Source organism: Mesoplodon bidens (genome assembly GCF_964165515.1).
Source record: "Mesoplodon bidens genome assembly, chromosome: 13".
Classification (NCBI taxonomy): Eukaryota; Metazoa; Chordata; class Mammalia; order Artiodactyla; family Ziphiidae; genus Mesoplodon; species Mesoplodon bidens.
Window position 1 is genome coordinate 20,165,018 of NC_138169.1, and position 22,838 is coordinate 20,187,855.

General features: G+C 53.8%; 1 protein-coding gene across 1 annotated transcript in view; it reads left to right on the forward strand.

The window, feature by feature from the left end:
• Positions 1-250: 250 nt before the first annotated feature.
• MYO18B (myosin XVIIIB) overlaps positions 251-22,838 on the forward strand; it is a 228,253-nt gene continuing 205,665 nt past the window's right edge. Inside the window, exons 1-10 of the mRNA XM_081251759.1 lie at positions 251-304; positions 2,092-2,250; positions 7,699-8,961; positions 9,496-9,562; positions 10,719-10,831; positions 12,129-12,305; positions 16,660-16,858; positions 18,852-18,994; positions 19,813-19,913; positions 20,957-21,020. Of these exons, the coding sequence (XP_081107885.1) occupies positions 266-304; positions 2,092-2,250; positions 7,699-8,961; positions 9,496-9,562; positions 10,719-10,831; positions 12,129-12,305; positions 16,660-16,858; positions 18,852-18,994; positions 19,813-19,913; positions 20,957-21,020 (2,325 nt within the window). The 5' untranslated portion in view covers positions 251-265. The remainder of the gene's footprint in view (positions 305-2,091; positions 2,251-7,698; positions 8,962-9,495; positions 9,563-10,718; positions 10,832-12,128; positions 12,306-16,659; positions 16,859-18,851; positions 18,995-19,812; positions 19,914-20,956; positions 21,021-22,838) is intronic.

Below are 22,838 nucleotides of genomic sequence, written 5' to 3' on the forward strand. Positions count from 1 at the left end.
ATTCCTCCCAGATGTAACTGACAGTGAGTTGTGCCCGGCTTTGTGGTCTTGGTCCGTGGCACTGGTGGGGGTTAGAGCTGGGCAGTACCCACGAGCTAACCTGTCCCTCTCTTCTCTCCCCTCTGTGTCTCCGTTGGTCAGTCTCGTGTCCATCACCTCATGCGCTGCGTGTGTCCGTAAAGCCGTATTCCGTGCTGCCCGGCAGAGAGCTTCATCCCATCCCATCTCATCTCATCTCATCTCACGGTCCTGGCACTGCCTCAGCATGGCCATCTCATCACGCCTTGCCCTGTGGGAGCAGAAGGAAAGTAACGTTCAGGGCTCGGGCTGCAGCCACCTGGGCCAACTGGACCCTCCAAGGACAAGTCATGGCCCCAGTGGCCCAGGCTGCCCCCTCCCACCTGGGGCCACCTGGGGCAGGGATTCTGACATCCAGAGCCTCCCTGGGGCATGTCCAGTCCCCCTTTGGTCTTCTGCCTTGGTTAGCCATGGCCTCTCCAGCCCAACCAGGCATTAGTGACCATGCCCTTGACTCCTCCCATTTCTGCCTGGTCTCCGTCTGTTCCGCAGTAGGTGGCGGGGGAACAAGGGTAGACCAGCTGTCCAGTCTCCATCCTCATGGCAGCTCTGAGGAGCATGAGGGTTGTGTGGGAGAAGTATGGGTGGGGAAGCGGGGGGTGAGGGGGCAGAGGCAGGGCTGTTGGCTGCCAGGTTTATGCCATGGGGATGGGGTTCTGAGGTCCCAGCCTTGTGTCACCATGGAGAACTGGAAACGGGCCCTTCTTCCCAGTGATTCTGCTTTTCCCTTTTGTGTTTCTCATAAGATTCAGTGAAGGGCCTCCTCTTTCTTTGATGCTTGTTATCTCCTCCTCACCTCATCCCACCCTGTGGACACGATTTAATGAACTGGAGGCTGAAGGGTGGGGTGGTCGAGAAGCTTCTTTCTGGCCTCCTCTGCCCCTCCCAGACTGATCTGGGTGTAGCATAGAATAATGCTGGGGGGAGTGGAGGTCGACACCTGCTGAGTGTGCCTTTCACTCTCAGGTTTCAGTCCACGTGAGTGTGGTGTAAACGTGAGCCCACTCTCCGTGTGTGTCTGGCTTCTCTCTTCCTAGGCAGAAGTCTGCCTTATCTCCTGGCCTCTGCTTTGCCTCCTGGCCTTTCCTATCTCCTTTAGATTCCCTTTTATCAGCAGGGCTGCAGAGATCAAGTCTTTGCCACCCTCTTGAAGAGGACCTTGATAAGGAGCTTATTTTAAACCAGTGTGTAGCTCTGCCACAAGAAGCGCTGGAAATTTTTCTCTTTTTTAAACTCATGAGCAGTCACAGTGATGCTGGTTAAAGACGCACCCCAGTCGGTCACAGCCAGGCCCAGGTCTCAGCCTCCAAGGTCTCTGTGGCGAGTCTCAGCCGCAATCCAAGTCCAGCGAGCAGGCTTAGACCACGTTTCTGGGGTAAAATGCAGGCTTTAAAGCCCAGTATTGGGGAGCCCCTGGCTGTCCAGATTCTGGCTTAAGGACCATCAAGAAGTCACGGCACTGGGTCAGCGGAGCAGGCTGTAGCCATAGGGCTGGATCCTTATATAAACCATGGCTTCCTGCCCTTCTTTCCCTTACCATGCTCCTGGCACAGAAAGTGATTAAAGTGATGAATTAATTCCTTAATCTATTAGCTACAAGCTGAGATGGGACAGGAGAGTGTGGATGGTTCCCTGTGATCCATCCCCTTCTGGAAACCTGGAAAAGCTCCTTCTGAAACAGGTCTTCCCAGAGATGGGTCTGTCCCACTCCAAGGAAGGGAACCAGTGGCCTTGTTCATGCAAATTCGTATTATGAGGAAACTAGGTCCAGGCAGAGATCGCACCAACTGGAGTAACCTTTGAAGCGCGTGCATTCCATTTTCATACGCTGTCTCAGGGCTTCCCAGAGCCTCGCCGAGCCTCTCCTGCTTTGCTGTGGCGTCTTGTACATGAGCTCGGTCATGTATGCCCTCTTTGGGCTCCTCCCTGGCTCTGTCGCAGATTCTTTAAAGGGCAGCTTGCCTCCACTGGTTCGTTCACTGAGCTTTCTCCTTCCTTGCTTCTGCAAAACAGATTCGGGAAGAGGACAGGAGCCCTCCACCATCCTCGCCCCCTCCCCTTTTCTCTGTCATCCCAGGGGGCTTCATTAGGCAACTGGTCCGGGAGACTGAGAAAGAGTCGAAGGAAGCAAGACGGAAGAAACAGGCAGCGCTTGCCTCCCCGGAACGAGAGGTAAGGGGCCCCACAGGAAGGGGACCAGGCGACTTTCAGTACCTACCATTCTGGGGACTTCCCTGGTGGTCCGGTGGCTAAGACTCTGCACTTGCACTGCAGGGGGGCCTGGGGTTCAATCCCTGGTCAGGGAGCTAGATCACATGTGCATGCTGCAACTAAAGATGCCGCATGCTGCAATGAAGACCTGGCACAGCCTAAATAAATAACTTAAAAAATACCCACCATCCTGTCCTGTGAGCATCCTTTGAGTCACTTGCCAGCCTTTGTTCCTGCAGTCCCCACTTCAGCTTGATCTGTTGAACAACTACACCTCTGTCAAAACCCAGTTCAAATGGTACACCTCTGGAAAGCTCTCTCATTGCCTGCCTTTAATTCCCACTCCACCCTCTCTGCCTGTCTTAATTGTGGTCAGCATAGTAATTAGTTGATCATGTGACTTATTTGACTAGGCATTCCTTGAGAGCAACAACTCTCTCTCTCATTCGACTCTGTATCTTGAGCGGCTCTCATAGAACTTGACCCATAGTGAATGCTCAAAAATTTTTGTTCACTGAGTGAATGGATGGTAACAGTTGATGTACGAGGGGATCATTTTGCCACTACTTTTGTAAAAAGGGAAACCTAAATATTAACTGAGGATGTATAGATAGTTTGCTTTCATTTAAGCAGAAAAGATGTTCAGTTGGTGTTCTCTGATTATTGCTGTATTGGTTGTTAAAATTCTAAAACCCATAGCAGGTGGTAAATGGCTATGGCCCCAAGTACCCCAAGTGCCCCCCAGCTGCCATGCTCACCTAGGCCCCTATCCTGAGTCCCTCAGAGTGGCCACAGCCAATGATTAAGGGTTCACTGCTTGGCACAGGAGGGACCTCAGGGCCCTGCTCCAGCTGGCGTCCCTTCTGACTGGTGGGTGTCCACTTACATGTTCTGAACAGCACTGCTGGATGGAAGCAGTAGGTGGACGAGGTGCAGTCCCTGTGCTTTAAGGACTTGCAGATTGATCCCTGATGGTGTCCAGTGCTGCCTCCCTCCTTTCCCCCAGCTCTTCAGCCAGGGAACCCTGGCAGGATGATGAGGCTGGACACCAGGGAGGTAGGATGATGAGGCTGGACACCAGGGAAGCAGGCTTGGGGTGCTTGCACCTTGGGCATATCACAGTGTTAGCAGAAAGGGCATCTCCTTGCATCTCTGCTACGCCCTCTTGAGGCTGGGTGGATGCTGCAGCGATTGGGCTGAGAGATCTGGTGGCCTCAGGGCCTGGAGTTGGCTTGAGCCCAGTGGCCACCCTGGCTTTGCCTCCCATGCCCCTTCAGCTGTTGTTTGCCTGGCTGGTCCCCCACGTGCCTGCACCTGTCCAGTCACAGTGACTCTGATGCATCAGCGAAGTCCTCTAGCAACTGAACGGCAGCAGCTGCTGAAACCCCCCTGCTGAGCCTTTGTAGGGGTGATGACAGGGAGGGCAGGCTCTGTCCCCAGCCCTGGCTGACGCAGGCGTAAGTGGGGGCCAAAGTCCACCCCCACAGACTGCTGTTAGGTCGTGATGCAGTGTTACTGTGTGCCGTTTATCACTCGACAAGATTCACTGTCTGCTCAGGGTCTCATTTGATACCCTGTACAGCAAGGGGGTGGATGGGATTATACCCACTTATCAGAGGTGGAGACTGAGATTCAGAGAGGTCAAGGCACTTGCTCAAGGTCATGAGGCCAGATAGAGGCAGACCAGGGCCAGAGGCTGTGTGTCCTCTGCTCTGGCACGCTACCTGGGAAAGGGCCAGTCTGGGGAGTGAGGTGGCTGGTATGGTGGCCACAGAGGCCTGGGGAGGAAAGGGTTCCAGGAGCCTGCAGGCTGTGCTGGCTTTGCTGCACACAAGTTGAGAAGCAGAGCTAAGCAGAGGACAGGGATAAGCTGTCACTGCAGGGCATGGATGGAGCTCTGAGTATGATGGATGGATAGGCCTAAGATGACAACAGGTGTCTGGACCGTGGGCCAAGATGTTCCCAGGGCTGGAGCAGGGCAGCCTCAGGACATGCTGCTGTGAGGCAGCAAGCCCTTGCTGGGTCCTGCCAGTTTAATTTTCTTGCCCTGATCACTAAATAACTTTGGCCTCTCTCTCCTCGCCCCAGCACAGCCATTTCATTGGAGCCTCATATAATCCTTGCAGGGAGCCATTAGAATCCATCACCATTTTGCAGAAGTGGAAAACGAGACTCTGGGAGTGACTTGGTTTTCCTAAGGCCACCCGGCCAGTGAGGGACGGGGAGAGACTGGAATAACATAGGGGCAGAAAGAGATCCATATCGAATGTCAGGAGAATTGGGTTCTAGCTCTGGCCCCATCACTCTGTGTGTTCCAGGCCAAATCCCATCCCTTCTCTTGGCCTTAGTTTGTACATTTTTGTACATAAAATGGTTGGGCTGTGAGTTTCCTCTCAGCGCCAGTGATTCTAGATGTTCTTCTTCCCCCTTGTACTAAGAAGGCTGCAGATGGGATCTGAGGGTTTTGGTGACTGAGAAAATCTGAAGGAAGAGAGTACACAGAGCAGAGGGGAGGGAGGTTGGGATGGGTTGTCTTGCTTGGCCCACCCCTGTGTTACGGTCTCCTCTACGGGGGTTTGGTTAAAAATAAGGCACTGACTCACTGTTCAAAATGGTATGGACAGTGGTGAGATTTGCCAGCTGCAGCCAATCCCCTTTCGAAGGCGGTGTCCTGCCTGGTCCCAGAAGGTCAGACTGAGCTGCCGGGCTCTGGCATTCTCAGCCCCGGTTGCATGTTGCAGTCCCCTGGGGGGCCACCACCCAGACCAGCTGCATCAGACTCTCTGGGAGTGGAGCCGAAGTGACAGAATTTTTTAAAGCTCCCAGGAAATTCCAGTGAATCCCAGGAAGACAAGCAAGGCTGTCAGTACTCGACAGTTAAGGGCGCTGGCTTCAGACTCAGAGAGAGGCCTGTGTGACTTTCCTTTCTGGGTTTGTCTCTTGGGCCCCCTACATGTCTGTGTTTGCTCCCTTATCTATAGAATGGGGCGAAGTTCAGAACCTACTTCATTGGGTTCTTTATTAGGTTAAGAAGGATATTGCATTATGGCAATGTAGGGCCCATTGCAAGATCTATAAATGATAGCCATTATTATTATTATTATTATTATTGTCATTTTTACAAAGATGAAGATTGAGACTGTGCTCTGGAGGCATCTATCACCTAAAACAGGAGAGCAACACAAATCAGAGCTAGAACGGGATGCAGAATGTGGTCATGGTGCAGGTGGTGCACGAACAGACAGGGCTCTGGGACTCTGTGGGTCTATGAGGCAGTTTCTGATTGAGGTCTTCAGGCACAGGTTTGTGGAGGAGGGGGCATTTGAACTGGGTATAGAAATACGAGTAGAATGTGGACGAGTGGAGAGGGCAAGGGCATTCCGGGCAGCAAGCTCAACATGAACGAAAGCATGGAAGCTGGGAAGTGTCAGGTGTGGCAGGAGATGATGCCAGGTGTGGCTGAAGCATGGAGACGAGCAGGGACAGTGAGACCAGGTGGAGGTGGAGGCTCCTCTTCAAGAACTTTGAATGGCAGATGGCTGTGTTGAATGGCTTTCCTGGAGGCTCGGCAGCTTCCAGAATCTTTTGATGAGGTTTTAAATGACTGGCAGCAAATTGACAGGACGTTAGCTCAGCGGCTTGGCCGTGGCCCAGGTGAGAGAGAGTGGCCCTGGGTTTGGGAAAGGAGACTCAGGTGTGAAGCTTTGCAGGTGGAATCAACGCAATCCTGGGACTGTTCTGGATGCAAAAGGGTCAGAACCCCAGGGCTTCCCTGATGGCGCAGTGGTTTGAGAGTCCGCCTGCTGATGCAGGGGACACGGGTTCGTGCCCCGGTCTGCGAAGATCCCACATGCCGTGGAGTGGCGGGGCCCGTGAGCCATGGCCGCTGAGCCTGCGCGTCTGGAGCCTGTGCTCCGTAACGGGAGAGGCCACAACAGTGAGAGGCCCGCGTACCGCAAAAAAAAAAAAAAAGGATCAGAACCACAGGTGTGTGGGAGGCTGGTGTTAGCAGGGTCCAAAGTGGCAGAACCCAGACTAGGACAGATGGTGCAGCCAGGCATCAGGGTAGAACTCCCTCCGTGGTCTCCTTCTGCAGAGGCAGAGGCAAAGCTGGCTCTGTGAGCAGTTCAGGCCACGGCCAGGCTGGTTTAAGGATGGAGGGCAGGGTGGGGCTTGCATCACAAGGCAGTAGAAAGACATGGGAGAGGAACAGGCAGTGGAGACCCCTGAGTGTCGGGTACCCAGATGTCTCGGCCAAGCGAAAGTGGAAGACCTCAGGGCAGATCCAGAGCCCTCACCTGGTGTGCAGGTGTGGTCCGGGGACCAGGGTGGTGAAAGTAGCAGCAGATCACTTTGTTCAGTTCTCTGCAATGTCCACATCTCAGCCTACAAAAAATCTGGATGGTCAGGTGGTATCTGCCTGCACGAGGGAAAACCAAAGCTCAGAGAGGATAGGCGATGTCGTCTAAGGTCACCGAGCTGGAAAGCATCGGAGCCAAGGCTAGAACAGGTCCTCTGATGACAGGCTCCATGTCCTTTCCCCATCCCTTCCTGGCCCAGCAGGAAGAATCAGGCATAAGTAATAGTAAGAACAATGACAACAGCACCAGTGAGAGCAGCAGCAATAGCTCCTGTTACTGAGGACATACCAGGTGCTGGGCTCAGCTTCCATACGCCACTGGGAAGCCTCACGCCCACCTGGTGAGGTAGGACATGATGCTTCTCATTTTATTGGTAAGGAAACTGACTCAGAGAGGGGAAGCTTTTTTTTTTTTTTTTTTTTTTTTGCGGTACGCGGGCCTCTCTCTGTTGTGGCCTCTCCCGTTGCGGATCACAGGCTCTGGACGCGCAGGCTCAGCGGCCATGGCTCACGGGCCCAGCCGCTCCGCGGCATGTGGGATCTTCCCGGAGCGGGGCACGAACCCGTGTCCCCTGCATTGGCAGGCGGACTCTCAACCACTGCGCCACCAGGGAAGCCCTGGGAAACTTTTTTGTGTTTTGTTTTGTTTTGGCTGTGCTGCACGGCATGTGGGATCTTAGTTCCCTGACCAGGGATCGAACCTGTGTCCCCTGCAGTGGAAGCGCAGAGTCTTAACCACTGGACTGCCAGGGAAGTCCCGAGGGGAAGTAATTTACCTAAGGCCACACAGCTAGTGAGTGGCAGAGTTCGGAAGTGAATTTGGGTCTGTTGGGCTCCAAAGTCCACTCTCCTTTCATAATGTCACTTGGCCTTGAGGTTCTGAGCCAAAGCCTAGGGTGTAGGGTGCTGGGGTTTGGCCCATTGCCCGTAGATGTTTGAGGGTCTTTGGATGAATGAATGGCTGGCTGAACAAATGAGTGAATGAATGAGTGAATAACAAAGCTGTCTGGTCAGCAAGCAGCTAAGTATGGTTGTGGTGTCTCTTCTAGACCCCAGAGATTTCCACCAGCCAACCCAACAGTGGCACCAAATCTGGAAGCCAGCCCATCTCCCAGGACGACCAGTCGAGCTCTCCTCAGAGCTCAGACATTCTGGGCAAGAAGAGTGAGGGGGCTGGCACCATGGACCCGGTGCTGATGAACAGTATCAATGGCGAGAAGCCCCAGGAGTCGGGCCCCAGCGTGACACCAGCCAAAAAAAGCCTGCCCTTCAAGAGAGGGACGAGGAGGGGCGATGTGTTGCTGATGGTGGCCAAGCTGGACCCGGACTCAGCCAAGCCAGAGCAGAGGACCCAGCCCCGGGATGGCCCTGCTTGCAAGACCCCAGCCACAGACCCTGGAGGGGAAGAAAGGGGGGAGACCCCAGGGACTCCTTGTGGCCCCCAGGCCAGCACCAAGGATGCAGCTCTGAAGGCTGAGAGGACCCAAACTGGGGATCTTGGGAACTCAGGAACTGTGCTACTGACCAAAGGCGAGAAGGATCAAGGCACAGTGGGGAAAGGGGACGGGGCCCCCCAGACCAAAGGGGCAAAAGGGGGTGAGCCCCAGGGCAAAGAGGGGCTGGGTGAGGGGGGGCAACCGGGGGCAGCGGAGAAAGGGAGAGGGGACCCCCCAAACAAGGGAGCAAAGTGGAATTTCTCCAAGGATGCAGCAGGTGAAGGGAAGTGGGCTGGGGCCCAAGCCCAGGTGAGAAAGTGGGGAGGTTCCCTGGGCAGAAGGAGCAAGTGGGATGGTCCCCAGAGTAAGAAGGACAAAGAAGGTGTGCTCCTAAGTAGGGTGGACAAGACAGACGGACCTCAGACAGAGGTGGAGAAGACGGGCACAGTGCAGGGGAATGAGGGGGAAGCTCCTGGAGCGATGGAGAAAGCAGGCGAGCCTCGGAGTGTGACTGGAAAGGCAGGTGAGCCCCAGGGGAAGGTGAAAACGGTGGGACAACCTCAGAGCGAGTCTGGGGAGGCAGGTAAAGCCGGGAGTAAGACAGAGAAGGACTCTAAAGCCCCCAAGGAGGTGGATGCACATGGAGAGACCCCAGTTACAGCTGGGAAGGAGGACCAGCCTGAGAGCAGAGGGCGGAAAGCAGAGGAGACCTGCGCTAGAGCAGGTGATGGGGCTGGGGCCCTGGAGATGGAGCCGCAAGGACCCGGACAGCCTGCTCTGGAGAACCATGAGGAAAGGCCTCAGAGGCAGGAGAGCCAAGAGGGTCCAGCCCTGCAGGAGGGGAGCAGAGGAGGCCAGAGTGGAGTCTCAGACCAGGTGAGGGGGCTGCGGCCCTGGGGGCGGGGAGGGGCAGGCCAGGGAAGGAGGGGTGGGAAAGGCCTGCCTCCTGGAGGTGGACAAGGCAGGGACAGGAGACGGACCGGGAGTGGAGGGCATGGCCGGCCTAGAGAAGGGAACAGGCACTCCCCCGACCACAAGCAGGGGTCTTGAGGACCCCGCAGCACCTGTCCCGGGGTGAGATTCTCCACAGAGTGAGGGAACGTCCCAACCACGTGAAGTGCCCTCTCGAGCCTGAGCTTACGTTGTCATACAACAGTTCTTCGTGCTGGGTAAACAGCAGATGGTTCGAAATGCAGATTCCCGGTCCCCACATTGGAGCTTACCATTCAGAAAGCTGGGGTGGGACTGCGGCTTCTGCATTTAAATAAGCACCCTCACCCGCACCGGGAGATTCTGATTTCGCTGGTGCCAGACGAACTGTGAGAAGTGCCCACGTAAGGGGTCTGCCCCTCACACGGGTTAGGGGAGGCAGCGTCATCTTGGCCTAATTTATGTGATCTTTACCCTCAGGCTCCTGAGGACAGATGGTATGAAGCGGAGAAAGTCTGGCTGGTTCAGAAGGATGGATTTACTCTTGGTAATGAGGGGTGTTAGCACACCTGGGGGCTCAGCCTCTCCCTCTTACACCCTCTGCTGCTACCAGCTGTATTTGCCAGGTCCTGATCACAGTAGTCTTCGGAGTAAGGGGAGGGAAAGGGTAAGGGGCAGCTGGGACTGGGACGGGGATATGTGGCTTTGGGGTGGGAAGAGGTGGATGTCATTTCACCCTTGGCAGCTGGTCTGTTGGGTGCTGTTTTCAAAGGCATTTATTCCTTGGTAATTAATTAATTTAATTTATTAAAGCAGCAAGCATTGTTTGGTTCCTACAGTGTTGCTCAAGGAACTTGGAGTCTAGTGCAAGTGGGCAAATGGATTTCATCTCAATGGATTTCCTTTCATTTCATCTTTTGCTGGTGATTTGGGACTAGTGACCAAACGCTACTGAGAACTTACTCTGAGTCCCATTCAGAACACGGCTGGGAAGAATGATTGATTAGTGATGTCTGTCATGGGCCCTGGAAAGAAAAACGGCAGCCTGTATGCCATTATCTGCTGTCCCAGGTCTATATATGCATTGGGTCAGAGCACACAACCATCTGGGTGCCTGACATTGTGCCAGCTGATAAAAGCCCCAAATGACTCAGACCCAGCCTCTCTCCTCAAAGAGTTCGGGGTCACAATTCAGAACCCTCCCTGTAAATAGGCTCCAAGGGGAGGTGATGCTACCCATTTCTGACATGTCTCAGACCTCTCCACGTCCTTGGCCTGGCTCAGCAACTCAGAACCAATCTCTCTTCTCCTTTCTTTTCCTCTCCTCCCCACCTGCCCCTGTCTTCTACCCTCCCCTCCTTCCCTGCTCCTCTTTTTCTCTCCCCCCACCGCCCTCCCCTTCTCTCTCCCCCCCCGCCCTCCCCTTCTCTCTCTCCCCCCCACTCCCCTTCTCTCTCTCCCCCCCACTCCCCTTCTCTCTCCCCCCCCGCCCTCCCCTTCTCTCTCTCCCCCCGCCCTCCCCTTCTCTCTCTCCCCCCCACTCCCCTTCTCTCTCCCCCCCCACCGCCATCCCCTTCTCTCTCCCCCCCCCGCCCTCCCCTTCTCTCTCCCCCCCCCGCCCTCCCCTTCTCTCTCTCCCCCCCTCCCCTTCTCTCTCCCCCGCCGCCCTCCCCTTCTCTCTCTCCCACTGGGTTGTCTACCAGCAACGGTGCTGAAGCCAGACGAGGGAACAGCCGACCTGCCGGCAGGAAGGGTGCGACTGTGCATTGATGCCGACAGAAGCATCACTGAGGTGGATGAGGGTCACGTCCACCGGGTGAGCCCCCTGTCCCCTCCCTGCCTGCTCTGTACCCGCCTTCCCCACCCCTGGGAGAGACTTCCTCGTGCTGGACTGCACGTGATACTTCGGCCTGACGCCCTGGTTGGGGGGGATTATAGGGAAGATCACCATTGAAGTCATTACTCTGCTGGAGGTGTATTGTTAAGGGTTCATTGCTCTGTCCCATGGTGTCCCCTTTATGAGGACACATTAAGAGATGTGTTTGTCAGGTCTTGGGACTGGGAGTTCTGCTTGCTCCGAGAAAGGGATTGTTTTCCTTTTTATGGACATTGCAAATCATGTACAAAGCATGCTTCCTTTTTCACCCTGGCTGCCAGGGAATTCAGAGCCAGATGAGCGGTTTGCCATTAACCATAGCATAGGTTCCCGTGGCCTACCTTTTGGGCATCAACCTTTTGTTTTTTTGGTTGTTTTGCATAATTTTTGCACTACACCATGACTCTACTTGTGGATAAGTCGAAGTCTGATGATAGAAATAAAAGGTCCCATCTTGATCCTTTCCCACCCCTCACAGCCTACTAATTGAGAAGGCGTTTCCTCCAGGAGTTGCATGTGGGCCTCGTTCGTCTTCATCCCTCTTTGCTCCTTCTCTGCCCACCCGGGGCCTCTACTCCCCCCAGTGTTGGGAGTTTGCGAAGGCCAGTGTCCTCAGAAGAAAAACTGACCCATAAAAGAGCTGAGGGTTGACCCAAACGCCAGAGCATTAGGCCCCAAAAACTCCTTGAAGCTGGAAAGAATGGTAGGAAGGTTTTTAGAGTGGATGCCCTAAGGAGAGGCTGCAGTCATCCCTTGCTTCTAGAAGGGTTTGGGCATATTTCCAAGCGGTCAGTGTACGACGGGCTGTCAGAAACGGGGCAGCTAGGGCATTGGCCTCCACCCTCAGTGTCACAGAGCACACGCAGAGCTCCCCAGCAAGACCCAGAAGAGGAGGAAACAGCAGAGGACACTTCCTCACTCTAGAGCACCACCCATCTTCCGTGTTTGAGAGACAGAAGGTGCTTGAGTCTTGCTGTGTCGTCCTGAGAGCATCCCCCCTCCCAGTGCCATGAGCTCAGGGAGGAAGGACCATGCGGGGAGGGGGCGGCTGCACAAAGAGCGAAGGAGAAGAGGTGCCCTTGTTTCGTTTGTAGGGTGTCCTCACTCTCTCCAGAGTCCTTGTGTTCTGTTCTGGTCTTTGGCACAGAGCACTCCAGGGACAGGGTCACCAGGGCTGTGTGTGTGTGTTTGGGGGGGCGGGGCCCAGGAGGCCAGAGGACACTGTGATGGTTCACAGGCCAATCCGCCGGAGCTGGACCAGGCCGAGGACCTGGCCTCCCTGGTCAGTGTCAATGAGTCCAGCGTGCTGAACACGCTTCTGCACCGCCGCCGGGCTCGGCTGCTGCACACCCGCGCTGGGCCCGACCTGATCGTCCTTCAGCCCCAGGGACCCACGGCGCCCTCTGCGGCCAAGGTGAGGGGGGACCGTGGGGCCAGGGCTGGGGGACTGCGCAAGAAGGATGGGGTGGAGGGGTCCCTCTGCATCTCAGGGGAGAGCAGGGCAGCCAAAGCCCCCTGCAAACGTGTCTGTGGGCAGCATCCTGCAGATGTGGATTCTGGGGCACCGTGGGGACCACATGAACCCCCTCCTTAGAGGGGAAGGATGAGTAACTGATAGAGACAGCAACAGGAGCGTGAAAGACAGTAATAATAAAAGAGAATGTATTGACTGGCTATCAACTGTGTACCAGGCACTGCTGCAAGCACCTTCGTTTGCATCTCCTCAATTCTCAGGCCCACCTGACAGGACAGGGACCATGACCAGCCCCGTTCCATGGACGAGAAGCTCGTTCCAAACGAGCTGGGGTGAAACCCATGCCGCCGGCCTCTCTGTGCTCTGGGCACCACGCTGGACCCGTGGGAGTCCCAGACACCCATGTGAACCGGGAAACAGAAGCCTCGGTTCCGCCTTTATTTATTTTTCCCTGTGGAGTGTAAAATGGCCCATTTTTTGTTAAGACAACAGTCAAAGCAAAGGAAACCTGTCAGCGCCACCTCGTGGAGAGGTCTGCAGCTACAGCCGAGTCATTTGCACCCCATCCCCTCCATTCACTCAGTGGCTCTTGATTGAGGTATCGATTGAGGGTCCCGTATGCCAGGCTTGGAGGGAGGAGCAGGCAAGAAGGTGGGCAGATAAATCTGCCTTCATGGAGCTTCCATCCTTCGTGGGGGAAGACGGGCCCAACGTGACAGAGAAACGTGTGGAGGAGACAGCAAGGTGGAGGTCAGGAGGAGCGGGGACGGGTCGTGCCAGGCCTCATGCGTGGTCATAGTGACTCCGCTTCTACTCTGAGCATGATGGAGATTTTCAGCAGAGCAGTGGTGTGGTCTGATTCTGTAAAAGGACCCTCCTGGCTGCTCAGTGGAGGTTAGATAGAGGTGGGCAAAAGTGGAGGCAGGGAGACCCACCGGAGGTCAAAAGTCTTACCTGTGCTCCATTCTGAGGGCTTGCTGGTGGGAAGGTTCAACGTGCCGCAGGTACCTTGGAGAGATGAGGACACCTCTCTGGCCTGGGTGTTCTCTCATCTGTCAATGGAGGATGGAAAGCTGCACCTTGCCTTTGGCGTCCCGTGGGACAAAGCCATTCTAGCCCCCGAATGATGCTAAGTCCATTAAAGAGGGGACAGTGGCCCTGCACCCCCTCCCCGGGGCTTCTCTTCTCCTGGACGCCCCGCCCCCCCCCCCTTAGGTCGCCCTCCAGGCCCCTCCCCAGCCTGGCTGTTCTGGCCAGGGGCTTGGAAGGGCGACACTGCACTCTCCCCTCCCTTGCCAGGCAGGCTGTGCTTCTGTTACTGCAGCCCAAGGCCCCGAGAGCCTGCTCTTGTTCCTTAGGGGCCCCTGGGAGGGGTGTTCGTCACAGGTCTCTCTGCAAGCCCAGTTCTCACGACCGTGACTGTCCTTGATTGCGGCGTCTGCTACACGGCCTGGGTCAAAGAGCCTAAAAGTGCGGGGATTGGGACCCACCCTGGTAGGAGGAACTTGAGTCCCGTGACCCCCCTAAGCCCCTGTAACCCTGCGGTGCGTGTGGTTCCCCCTCAAGTCACGCTGCCTCCCACACCCACAGCTGCCTTCTGTCTTTGGCCGAGTCTCCTTTGGTTCCTCAAATGGCCACCAGGTGGGAGCAGAGTCCTGCGGTGAGGCTGGGACTGAGGCCACCTTGAAGATGGGCAAGGAGGGGTCCAGGCAGGGCTGGGGGCCTCTCTGGCTGGGGGCCTCTCTGGCTGGGGGTCTGGGCCTGCCGGGTGGCTGGGAGCTGTGTGCGTGCCTGGGGGTGCAGGCCTCTTTTGGGGTGAGTGTGCTGTGACTGCGTGGGGTGTAGATGGGCCCACCTGTGTGCAGAGGCCTCTGCAGCTGTTGGGTGCGTGTGCCCTTGAGCGTGCCCGTGTGCAAGCATGCAGGGGTACCTGTGTGTGACTGCGGGGTCTGGGTCTGCAGAATCCTCCCTGTTCCCCTGCAAGCCTGAGAAGGCTGACAATTGGGATAGCCTGGCCCTTGAACTTTATGTTTCCAAAGCGGGAGGTGCCTCTGAGGCTGAGACCTCAGGCCCCTCTGCCTGCTGCGTTGCCTTAGGCTGTGTCCCGCCAGTGTGGCAGCTTGTCCTACTTTGCCGGCTTTGGGGTCCTGCTGAGCCTTTTGATTTGTGTCAGGATGGGGACTCATTGCTGTTCCTGGGGGTCTCGGGGTAGGAAAGGCCAACAGTGCACTGGGGGTGCTCCTTAGCCCCAGGCTGGGGGTTCGGGGAGGGGGAGGGCCGCCCCACCGGAGTCTGTGCCCCTGGTCCTGCCAAGCCACTGGGAGGGCGGACGTTAGCCCACTTGTCACCCACTTAGCATCCTGGGCTTCCAAGGTCCTCCAGCCAGGCCCGTTTCCCTGCTCCCTTTGGTGCTTTTCCACTGCCCTCACTACCTCCACCGCCCTCTTCCGTTCTCCCTGAAAACCACGCTAAGCAGACATTTGTCAAAGTTACAGTGACCTCCATGCTGCCCAGTGGACAATTCTCGGGTCTCCTCTGACTTGACCCTCAGCAGCACTTCAGGGGCTGGTCCTTCCCTCCTCCTGCCATCACTCCCTTCCTTAGCTCCGGGATTCCACTCTCCTGGTTTTCCTTCTGTCCCGCTGGCCCTCCCTCTCAGCCTCCTTTGCTGGTCCCTGATCTCTCCAAGTCAGGGTGCCCCATCCCTACGCCTCTTCTCTCTCCCTCTTTAAACGCCCACTTCCTTGGTGATCTCATCCAAGCTCATGGCTTTAAAATGACTCCCCGTTCAGTATAATTTAATTAGTTGGTTTTTTTATCATCTGTCTTCTCCCAAATGAAAGCAAGCTCTACAGGCAGGGCTTTTTTGTCTTAAGTCAGGTTTATTAAGGTATAATTTACATACAGTTAATGTCACCTTTTTTAGTGTTCACTTCTGTAGGTTTTTGACAAACACGTATATTTGTGAAACTGTCTCCACCATCAATTACAGGACAGTTCCCATCACCCCCAAAAGTTCTCCATACCCTTGTGGCCAACCCCTCCCCCATGTCCCGCCCTCGGCAGCCACTAATCTGTTCTTTTGTCCCTTTTCCCTAGTTTTGCCTTTTCTCAAAAGTCATATAAATGGAATTGTACAGCGTGTAACCTTTGGAATCGGCTTCTTCCGCTTGTCACAATGCACAGCGCATTTGAGATTCACCCATATTGTTGCAGCTGTGAGCCGTTAGTTCTTTTATTCTATTGTATTTTATTGCACAGCTTTGTTTATCTGTTGGGAGGGGGACCAATTGTCCTGGTTTCTGTGGGAGGGAATGGTTTTTCTGGGACAAGGGACTTTTCAGTGCTAAAACCAGGGTGGTTGGTTATCTTTGTTCTTTAGTTGAGGGGCATTTGGGTTGTTTCTAGTTTGTTGATGATTTTGAATACATACTCAATATAACCAGTGACAGAGAGGGTTTTCTGGTGAACACAAATGTTCATTTCTCTTGGGTAAATACCTAGGAGTGGGATTGCTCAGTTGTGTGACGAGTGCACGTATCACTGTAAAAGAGGCTGCCAAGCTGTTCTCCAGAGTGGCTGTATTGTGTAGCATTGTGGGAGAATTCCACTCGCTCTGCATCTTAACCAGAACTTGGTAGTGTGTCAAAAAAATTAAAAACAGGTTTTTTAGCCATCTTAATAGGTGTATAATGACATCTCCTCACGGTTGGCAGAGACTTCCTGTATTCGCCTTGAGTAGTGTTGTGCCCCCAGTGCCTAGGAGAGTGCCTGCTATGTAGTAGACACTCAATGAATGTTTTTTTTTTATTGAGTGAATGAATGTGTGGATGGATGAATGAATGAAGTCAAAGGGGCTTCCGGTATTTAAATCTGTTACAGCAAATACATAGCACACGTACCGCCAGTTCCCCCATGCCCCATTCTGTTTCCATGGCAGACGTCACTAATCATTTGAGCCATTTTATCCACCTGCTTCATTTCAGACAGGTAAGATCCAGTGAGATGAGCCCCATGAGCTAATGCAGCTCTAGTTCCAGCCTCTTCATTGGCGGAAGAAGAGGCCAGGCTCAGAGCAGGGTCCGAGGCTGCCCAAGGGCTCACAGCGAGCCAGTGGCAGGACTAGATCTCCAGGCTGGGCTCTCCCCAGAAAAATGCATGACGTCTCAGACAAGGCTGGAGTAGGATGGGAGGCATGGACGTGGATCTGGGCTTGAGGCCGGGTTGGAGCACTGTGGAGTGCCCCCTGGGCCCCGGCTGGGTGGGAAAGCTGATGCTGGCGATCTTCCTGCAGGTGCCCAGGAGCTGCCGGGATGGCCTACCTGCCCACATTGGCTCCCTGGCCCAGCGGGCGTACTGGGCTCTGCTGAGCCAGCAGAGGGACCAGAGCATTGTGGCCCTGGGCCGGAGCGGTGCTGGCAAGACCACCTGCTGCGAGCAGGTCCTGGAGCACCTGGTGGGGATGGCAGGCAGTGTGGATGGCAGGGTCTCAGGTACAGTGGTCTCCAGGTGACGTGCAGCTGGGACGTGGCAGGGGCAGTGGCGTGGGGGAAGGGAAGGGAGAGTTGGAGGGAGTGCTGGGCGGCTCTTTCTTATATCCGCTCAGCTAGCGTTCACTGAGCACCTGTGTGCAGACCCTGTGCTGGCTTCTCAGCAGGGCCACCCCTAGTCTGTTGGGTCCTTTTGTGTGAATTAGAAACAGGTACTCCTTGCCTAAGACATTCACTGCCATATGTGGAAAAGTCATCACACATTGACATTGTTAGAACCAAACGCTTGACCGCCACATTCTGGGCCATCATCCTAATAAGCATACAGGCCTATGACTATCTGATAGAAATGCTGCGCCCTTAGGTGTGGCGTCCTTCTGCAGCGCACAGACCACTGGACTGTGCGGAGGACCTGGTAACTAAAAGACAAGGAGGCGCTGACAGCCAGAAGGGAGACTCGGCTGCACATCTGTGCCAGACTCCAATGCTCTGGACCGCTTGCTGGCCGAGCTGGGGAGGGGAGAGGCAGAGGGAGCACAGAGAAGGGGCTGGGGGGCTTCCTTGAGGAAATGATGTTTGAGCTGGGCATTAAAGAAAGAGTGTCAACATTGTAAATCAACTATACTTCTATAAAAAAGAGTGTCAATTGATGATAATTACAATATTGATGGTGATCGTGGTAAATGCTTGCTGAGGACTTATGCGCCACGCTCTATTCCAAGTGGGTTAACTTATTTATTATTTAAAATATCCCTATAAGGTAGACATTATTATTATTTGCATTTTATAGATGAGGCCATTAAAACGCAGGGAGGTTAACCAGCTTGCGCAAGGCCACACAGCTCATACATCCTAGCACCGAGATCCAAACACAGACAGTTTGGCTCCAGAGCTGTTACCCCTGGGCCAGTGTTCTCAATGTATTGTTGCCCCTCTGAGGAGCCTTTTTAGTTGTTCTTTCTCGTAATCGTCTCCCACCATGAAAATTTAACGCCATAGATTCACCATATATTTGTTTATGCAGTGTGTATGTGTATATACATACAGACACACACACACACATATATATATATATATGTACCTGCTGTATTTTATACATAAGAAAGGAAAACTGCCCCCATTCTCAAGAATCAGTTTCTGCCCCCTGCTGAGAAGATATGGCCCAGGCAGTATTGCTTTTCTAATAATAACAAACATAATAATACCACCACCACATTTGGAGCATGTTCTGAGCACTTTACATTATTATATCTTTTCATCTTTGTGGCAACCACATGAGGTAGGTTAAGTACTGTTATTACCCCTATCTTATAGATGGGGTATCTGAGACACAGGGAGGTTAATTAATTCGCTCCAAATCAGGTGACTAACAACGGGGAGAGGCCATATTCAAGCTTGTTTAACCATTGTACTATCCTGCTGCTCCACTGGGGTTATTCCAATGCTTTATTGATCACCTGTTCTGCACCTGGCCCAGGTTAGAGCCCTGTTAGGAGCTGGGAGTACAGCAGGGAGAGACACCAGTCTTGGCCCTCCCAGAATGTAGTTCTGCTGAAAGTGTGTGTTGGGAGTGTGGGAGTCAGGCTAGGCTGTATCCAGGTGCCTAGCACATAGTGGGTGCTCGTTAAATAGTTGTGTGGGGACTGCAGGGCTTTTTGAGCCTGCTGTGATGGAGTGTTCCTGAGAGCAGGTCCAAGAACGTTAATGCCCTGCCCTCCTCCTAGACTCCACCAGGCCCAGGAGGCCCTAGGGCAGCCCTTATCACTCAGATCGTACCAATCCTAAGTGTGTGTATCTCCCCTTCTGGGCTCACTCTTGCTCCCCCCGCGCCCCTGCTTGCAGCACGGCCGGCCCAGCAGCGGAAGAGGTGTGGCTTAGAGCTGAGTTGGGGGAGTGGAGGGGGCCCCTCTGGGGCCTGGGGCCGGATTGGGGTCCTGTGAGAGGTGGGGGTGGCAGCACCCGGGCCACGGGTGATGCCCTGTCCATGCCCCACCAGTGGAGAAGATTCGAGCCACCTTCACTGTCCTCCGGGCCTTTGGCTCTGTGTTCACCGGCCACAGCCGCTGTGCCACCCGGTTCTCCATGGTGATGTCACTGGACTTCAACGCCACAGGCCGAGTCACGGCCGCCCAGCTCCAGGTGAGGCCTCTGGGTGGGAGGGAGAGGGGGCTCTTTGGGGCTGCAGTAGCCTCAGCCCCACTCAGCAGGGCCCATGTCTCCAGCTGGAACCCTGGAATGTCTAAATGGTCATCGCTCCCCAGGCCAAGGCCAGCTCCTCCCCACCTCGCTCAGTGCCCAGGCATCTCCTCCCCGAGCAAGCGGGCTCGTCTGTGCCTCGGAGTATCCCAGGGATGAAACATTCATGAGTAGATACATAATTCAGTCGCTCATTAGCTGGGCCTTAAAAGCGTAAGCTGAAATTAAACAGACGCTCGCTGGCCTGCCGCGGCAGCCCGTGTGTGACAGGCACATGGCCTGTTTGTTCCTCTCTCTGAAATCACCCGGCCCCTACCCTTCCCCCCTCCACCCCGCAAACATTCTGTTTGAACAGAAAATAGGATTAGGTTATTAGAAGGGTTGTTTGTATGTGGAGCTGGGAGAATATCCAGACTCGCTGGTGCCCGATAAATCCCTTTCTGTCCCGGTCCTGAAAGTCTACCGTGCATCACCATGTGGGTCAAGTTATTAAGGGCTTCGGTTGCGTAAGAGTGCGTTGGAGGGTGGCTGTAGGCTAATTGTTAGTTCCTTCATTAGAATGAGCCTGTTGGCATTCATTGATTCCCTGTGTGGACTCTGAATCAGTGAGACAAAGGCCTGGCATGTTTTGATTTGGAGGCGTCCAGCCAAGTTGGGGCCTGAGGTGCTGCCTCGAAGAGTTGGCCTGGGGGTTGGTGGGGGTGTGCGGGCAGCCTAGCGTGGCCTCGTGCTGACCGAGCGCCTGTCCTCTCCCCTGGCAGACGATGCTGTTGGAGAAGAGCCACGTGGCCCGGCAGCTGGAAGGGGAAGGCAATTTCGAGGTTTTCTCCCAGATGCTAGCCGGATTGGACCTGGATCTCAGGTGAGCAACTGGGCTGAGCAGGGACGGCTGAGGATAGTGAGACAAAGGGCCCCCGCTCTCCAAGGCCCCAGCCCTACCTCTGCCTAGAGCTGAGGGGTAGTGGAGTCCAGTGCTTAGGAATCTGGCTTCTGATTCCAGCTGCCTGGTACTGCTCCTGGGCTATGTGAACCTGGCCAGGTGTCACCTGCTCTGAACCTCCGTTTCTTCCTCTGTAAAGTGGAAATAGTACCTTGACTGACCTTACAGGATTAAGTGAGATAATTCACATATGGCTCTTTATACACGTTGGGGGGTGGTGGTGGAGGATGTCTACTGGGACGGTGACATTTCAGTACAGGTTCTGACAGCAGCGTGGGAGGTGGGCAAGGAACAGCAGACCCCAAATCTTCCAGAAGCTCCTAAACTCTGTGAGAGCCTTGGGTGCACCTGAGGTAGCTCAGGGTGACGAGGCACCAGGTGGAACAGCAGCGAAGCCAGAAGACTCATCTGGGAGGGCCTTCTGGGGGAGGTGGCCCAGGGAGTCATCTCTGCCCCTCGCTGACTCCTGGGAATTCTTGGACATGTGGCTCCCTGTTTCTGAGCCTTGGTTTCCTCATCTGTTGAATGAATGTGTAAGGTTCTATCTAGTGAAGTTCCAGGGAGTGCTCACCCCAGGCGAGGGATGATAATTTTCAACTTCCCTCTGCATCCCCCATCATTTGTCTCCTGCCTTCCACCCCCGTCTGAAGGGCAGGCCCAAGCTGTCCTGAGCCTCCTGGCTAAGGCCAGAGGGGCACCTTACCCTTTGGAGAGAGGGCAGATTAGAGAGGAAACTCCCAGTTTTCAGAGCAGGGTAACAGAGGAGTAAGGAAGCTTTTGGAAGGCCTTCACTTAAGAAGGGCCCAGTGAGGGCAGCAAGTGAGGAATATTCGGGAGGTAGGGCCAGGGCCTGAGGCAGACCCTGGGGCACTGTGTGGAGCCCCATGCCATGATGACCACCTGCCCTGCCAGGCCACTGGTGTGGGTGGGTCCTCCCTTACTTCTGGTCCCTTCTCTGTTTCCAGGACAGAACTGTACCTGCACCAGCTGGCAGACAGCAGCTCCTTCGGCATGGGCGTGTGGCCTAAGGTAAAGAGGAGGTCCTTCTGGGTGTGAGTGGGTGTCTGTGTCCCCGTGGCCAAGATGGGAGGGTCCCCTGTGAGCTCGTCCCTCTGCCACTGGAGTGAGTAGTTGGCAAGGGCTGGTCATGTGGGGGAGTCAGGGTTGCCTTTATGGGGCCTGAGCTTGTCAGGGAAATGAGTTTTGTGCAAATAAAGGGAACCAGGAGGTGATTTGTGTAGAGGTAGGGATGCGGTCTCCGGGACAGGCTGTCTGGGTTCAAACCCCGGCTCTGACACTTACTGGATATGAGATCTCAGGCATGGACCCTAGCCTCTCTGAATGTCTGTGTCCTCTTCGGTAAAATAACAATAGTAGCAGTATCTGCCTCATGGACCTGTTGTCAGGATTAAATGAAACGACGTGCAGAAAGCAGCTAGCACTGGGCTTGGATTACATCAGTCAGTGGCGGTTTTCTTAGGAAATATTGTTGTTGATTAATGTGGCTTCCTGGAAGATGGGCCCTGTGAGTAGGGCCTTGTGAGGTGGTATTCAGTTGTTTAAAAAAAGCACATTGTTCACTTGTTTATTTTATTTATTTTTTTATATTTTAAAAATTGTTTTGAGTCACCCACCCCCACCCCCACTCCTACCATCACCCCCTGTGCCAGGCCTGTGCTGAGTGCTGGGATTATGGTCCTCATACCTGAATTTTCATCCTATCAAGAGAGAGAGACTTGGGAATTAATGCAATCATGTGGGATAAGAGAAATGCCAGAGTTTGTACAACATTCTGTACACCAGTGGATAGATGAAAGCTACTTGGCCTTAGTCAGGGAAGGCTTCTTAGCCAAGGGGACATCTGACCTGGGTTTTGAAGGATGAGTAGGAGTTAACCAGGCAGAGGGGAGTGAATCATTTCTACTCTGAAGCCCTTTTCCAAACATACATGTCGGGGAAACAAATGGCACTGGAATAATTTGGTATCATCATGCAAAAAAAAAGAATTTCAGTCCACAGATTCACAGCATGTACAAAAATTGACCCCAAAAAATGGATCATAGACCTTAATGTAAAACTTAAAATTATAAAATTTCTAGAAGAAAACAGGAGGAAAATTTTTGTAACTTTGGATCGGGCAAAGGCTTCATAGATATGACCCCAAAAGCACAGTCCATGAGAGAACAAATTGATGAATTGCACTTTGTTGAAATTAAGAACTTCTGCTCTTTGAGTGTCACTGTTAATATGAAAATACAAGCCACAGACTGGGAGAAAATACTTGCAAATCACATATCTGATAAAGTCTTTGAATGCAGAATTTATAAATGACTCTCAGAACTCATAAATAACCCAACAAAAAAGATGGGCAAGAGATTTCAACATAGACTTCCCCAAAGAAGGTACATAGATGGCATGTGAAAGTATATTAAACATCCTTAGTCATTAAAGAAATTGAAACTTGAACCACGATGAAATACTACTACACAATTACTGAGTGTCTACACTTGAAAAGATTGATCATACCAATGTGGGTGAGAATGTGGGGTAACTGGAACTCTCATACCCTGCTGATGGGAGTGGAAAATAGTGCACCATGTTGGAAAACGGTCTCTTACAAAGTTAAACATACACCTCCCACGTGGCACGCTAGTCTACTCCTAGGTATTTATGCAGGAGAATGGAAGTGTACATCCATGCAAAATTTATTTTACATGAAAGTTCATTAGCAGTTTTATGTGTAAGAGCCAAAACCTAGAAACTACCCAAAATGTCTATTAACAGGTGAATGGATGAATTCATCGTAGAAAACCATAAAGGTAGTATACTACCTTAATAACTAGTATA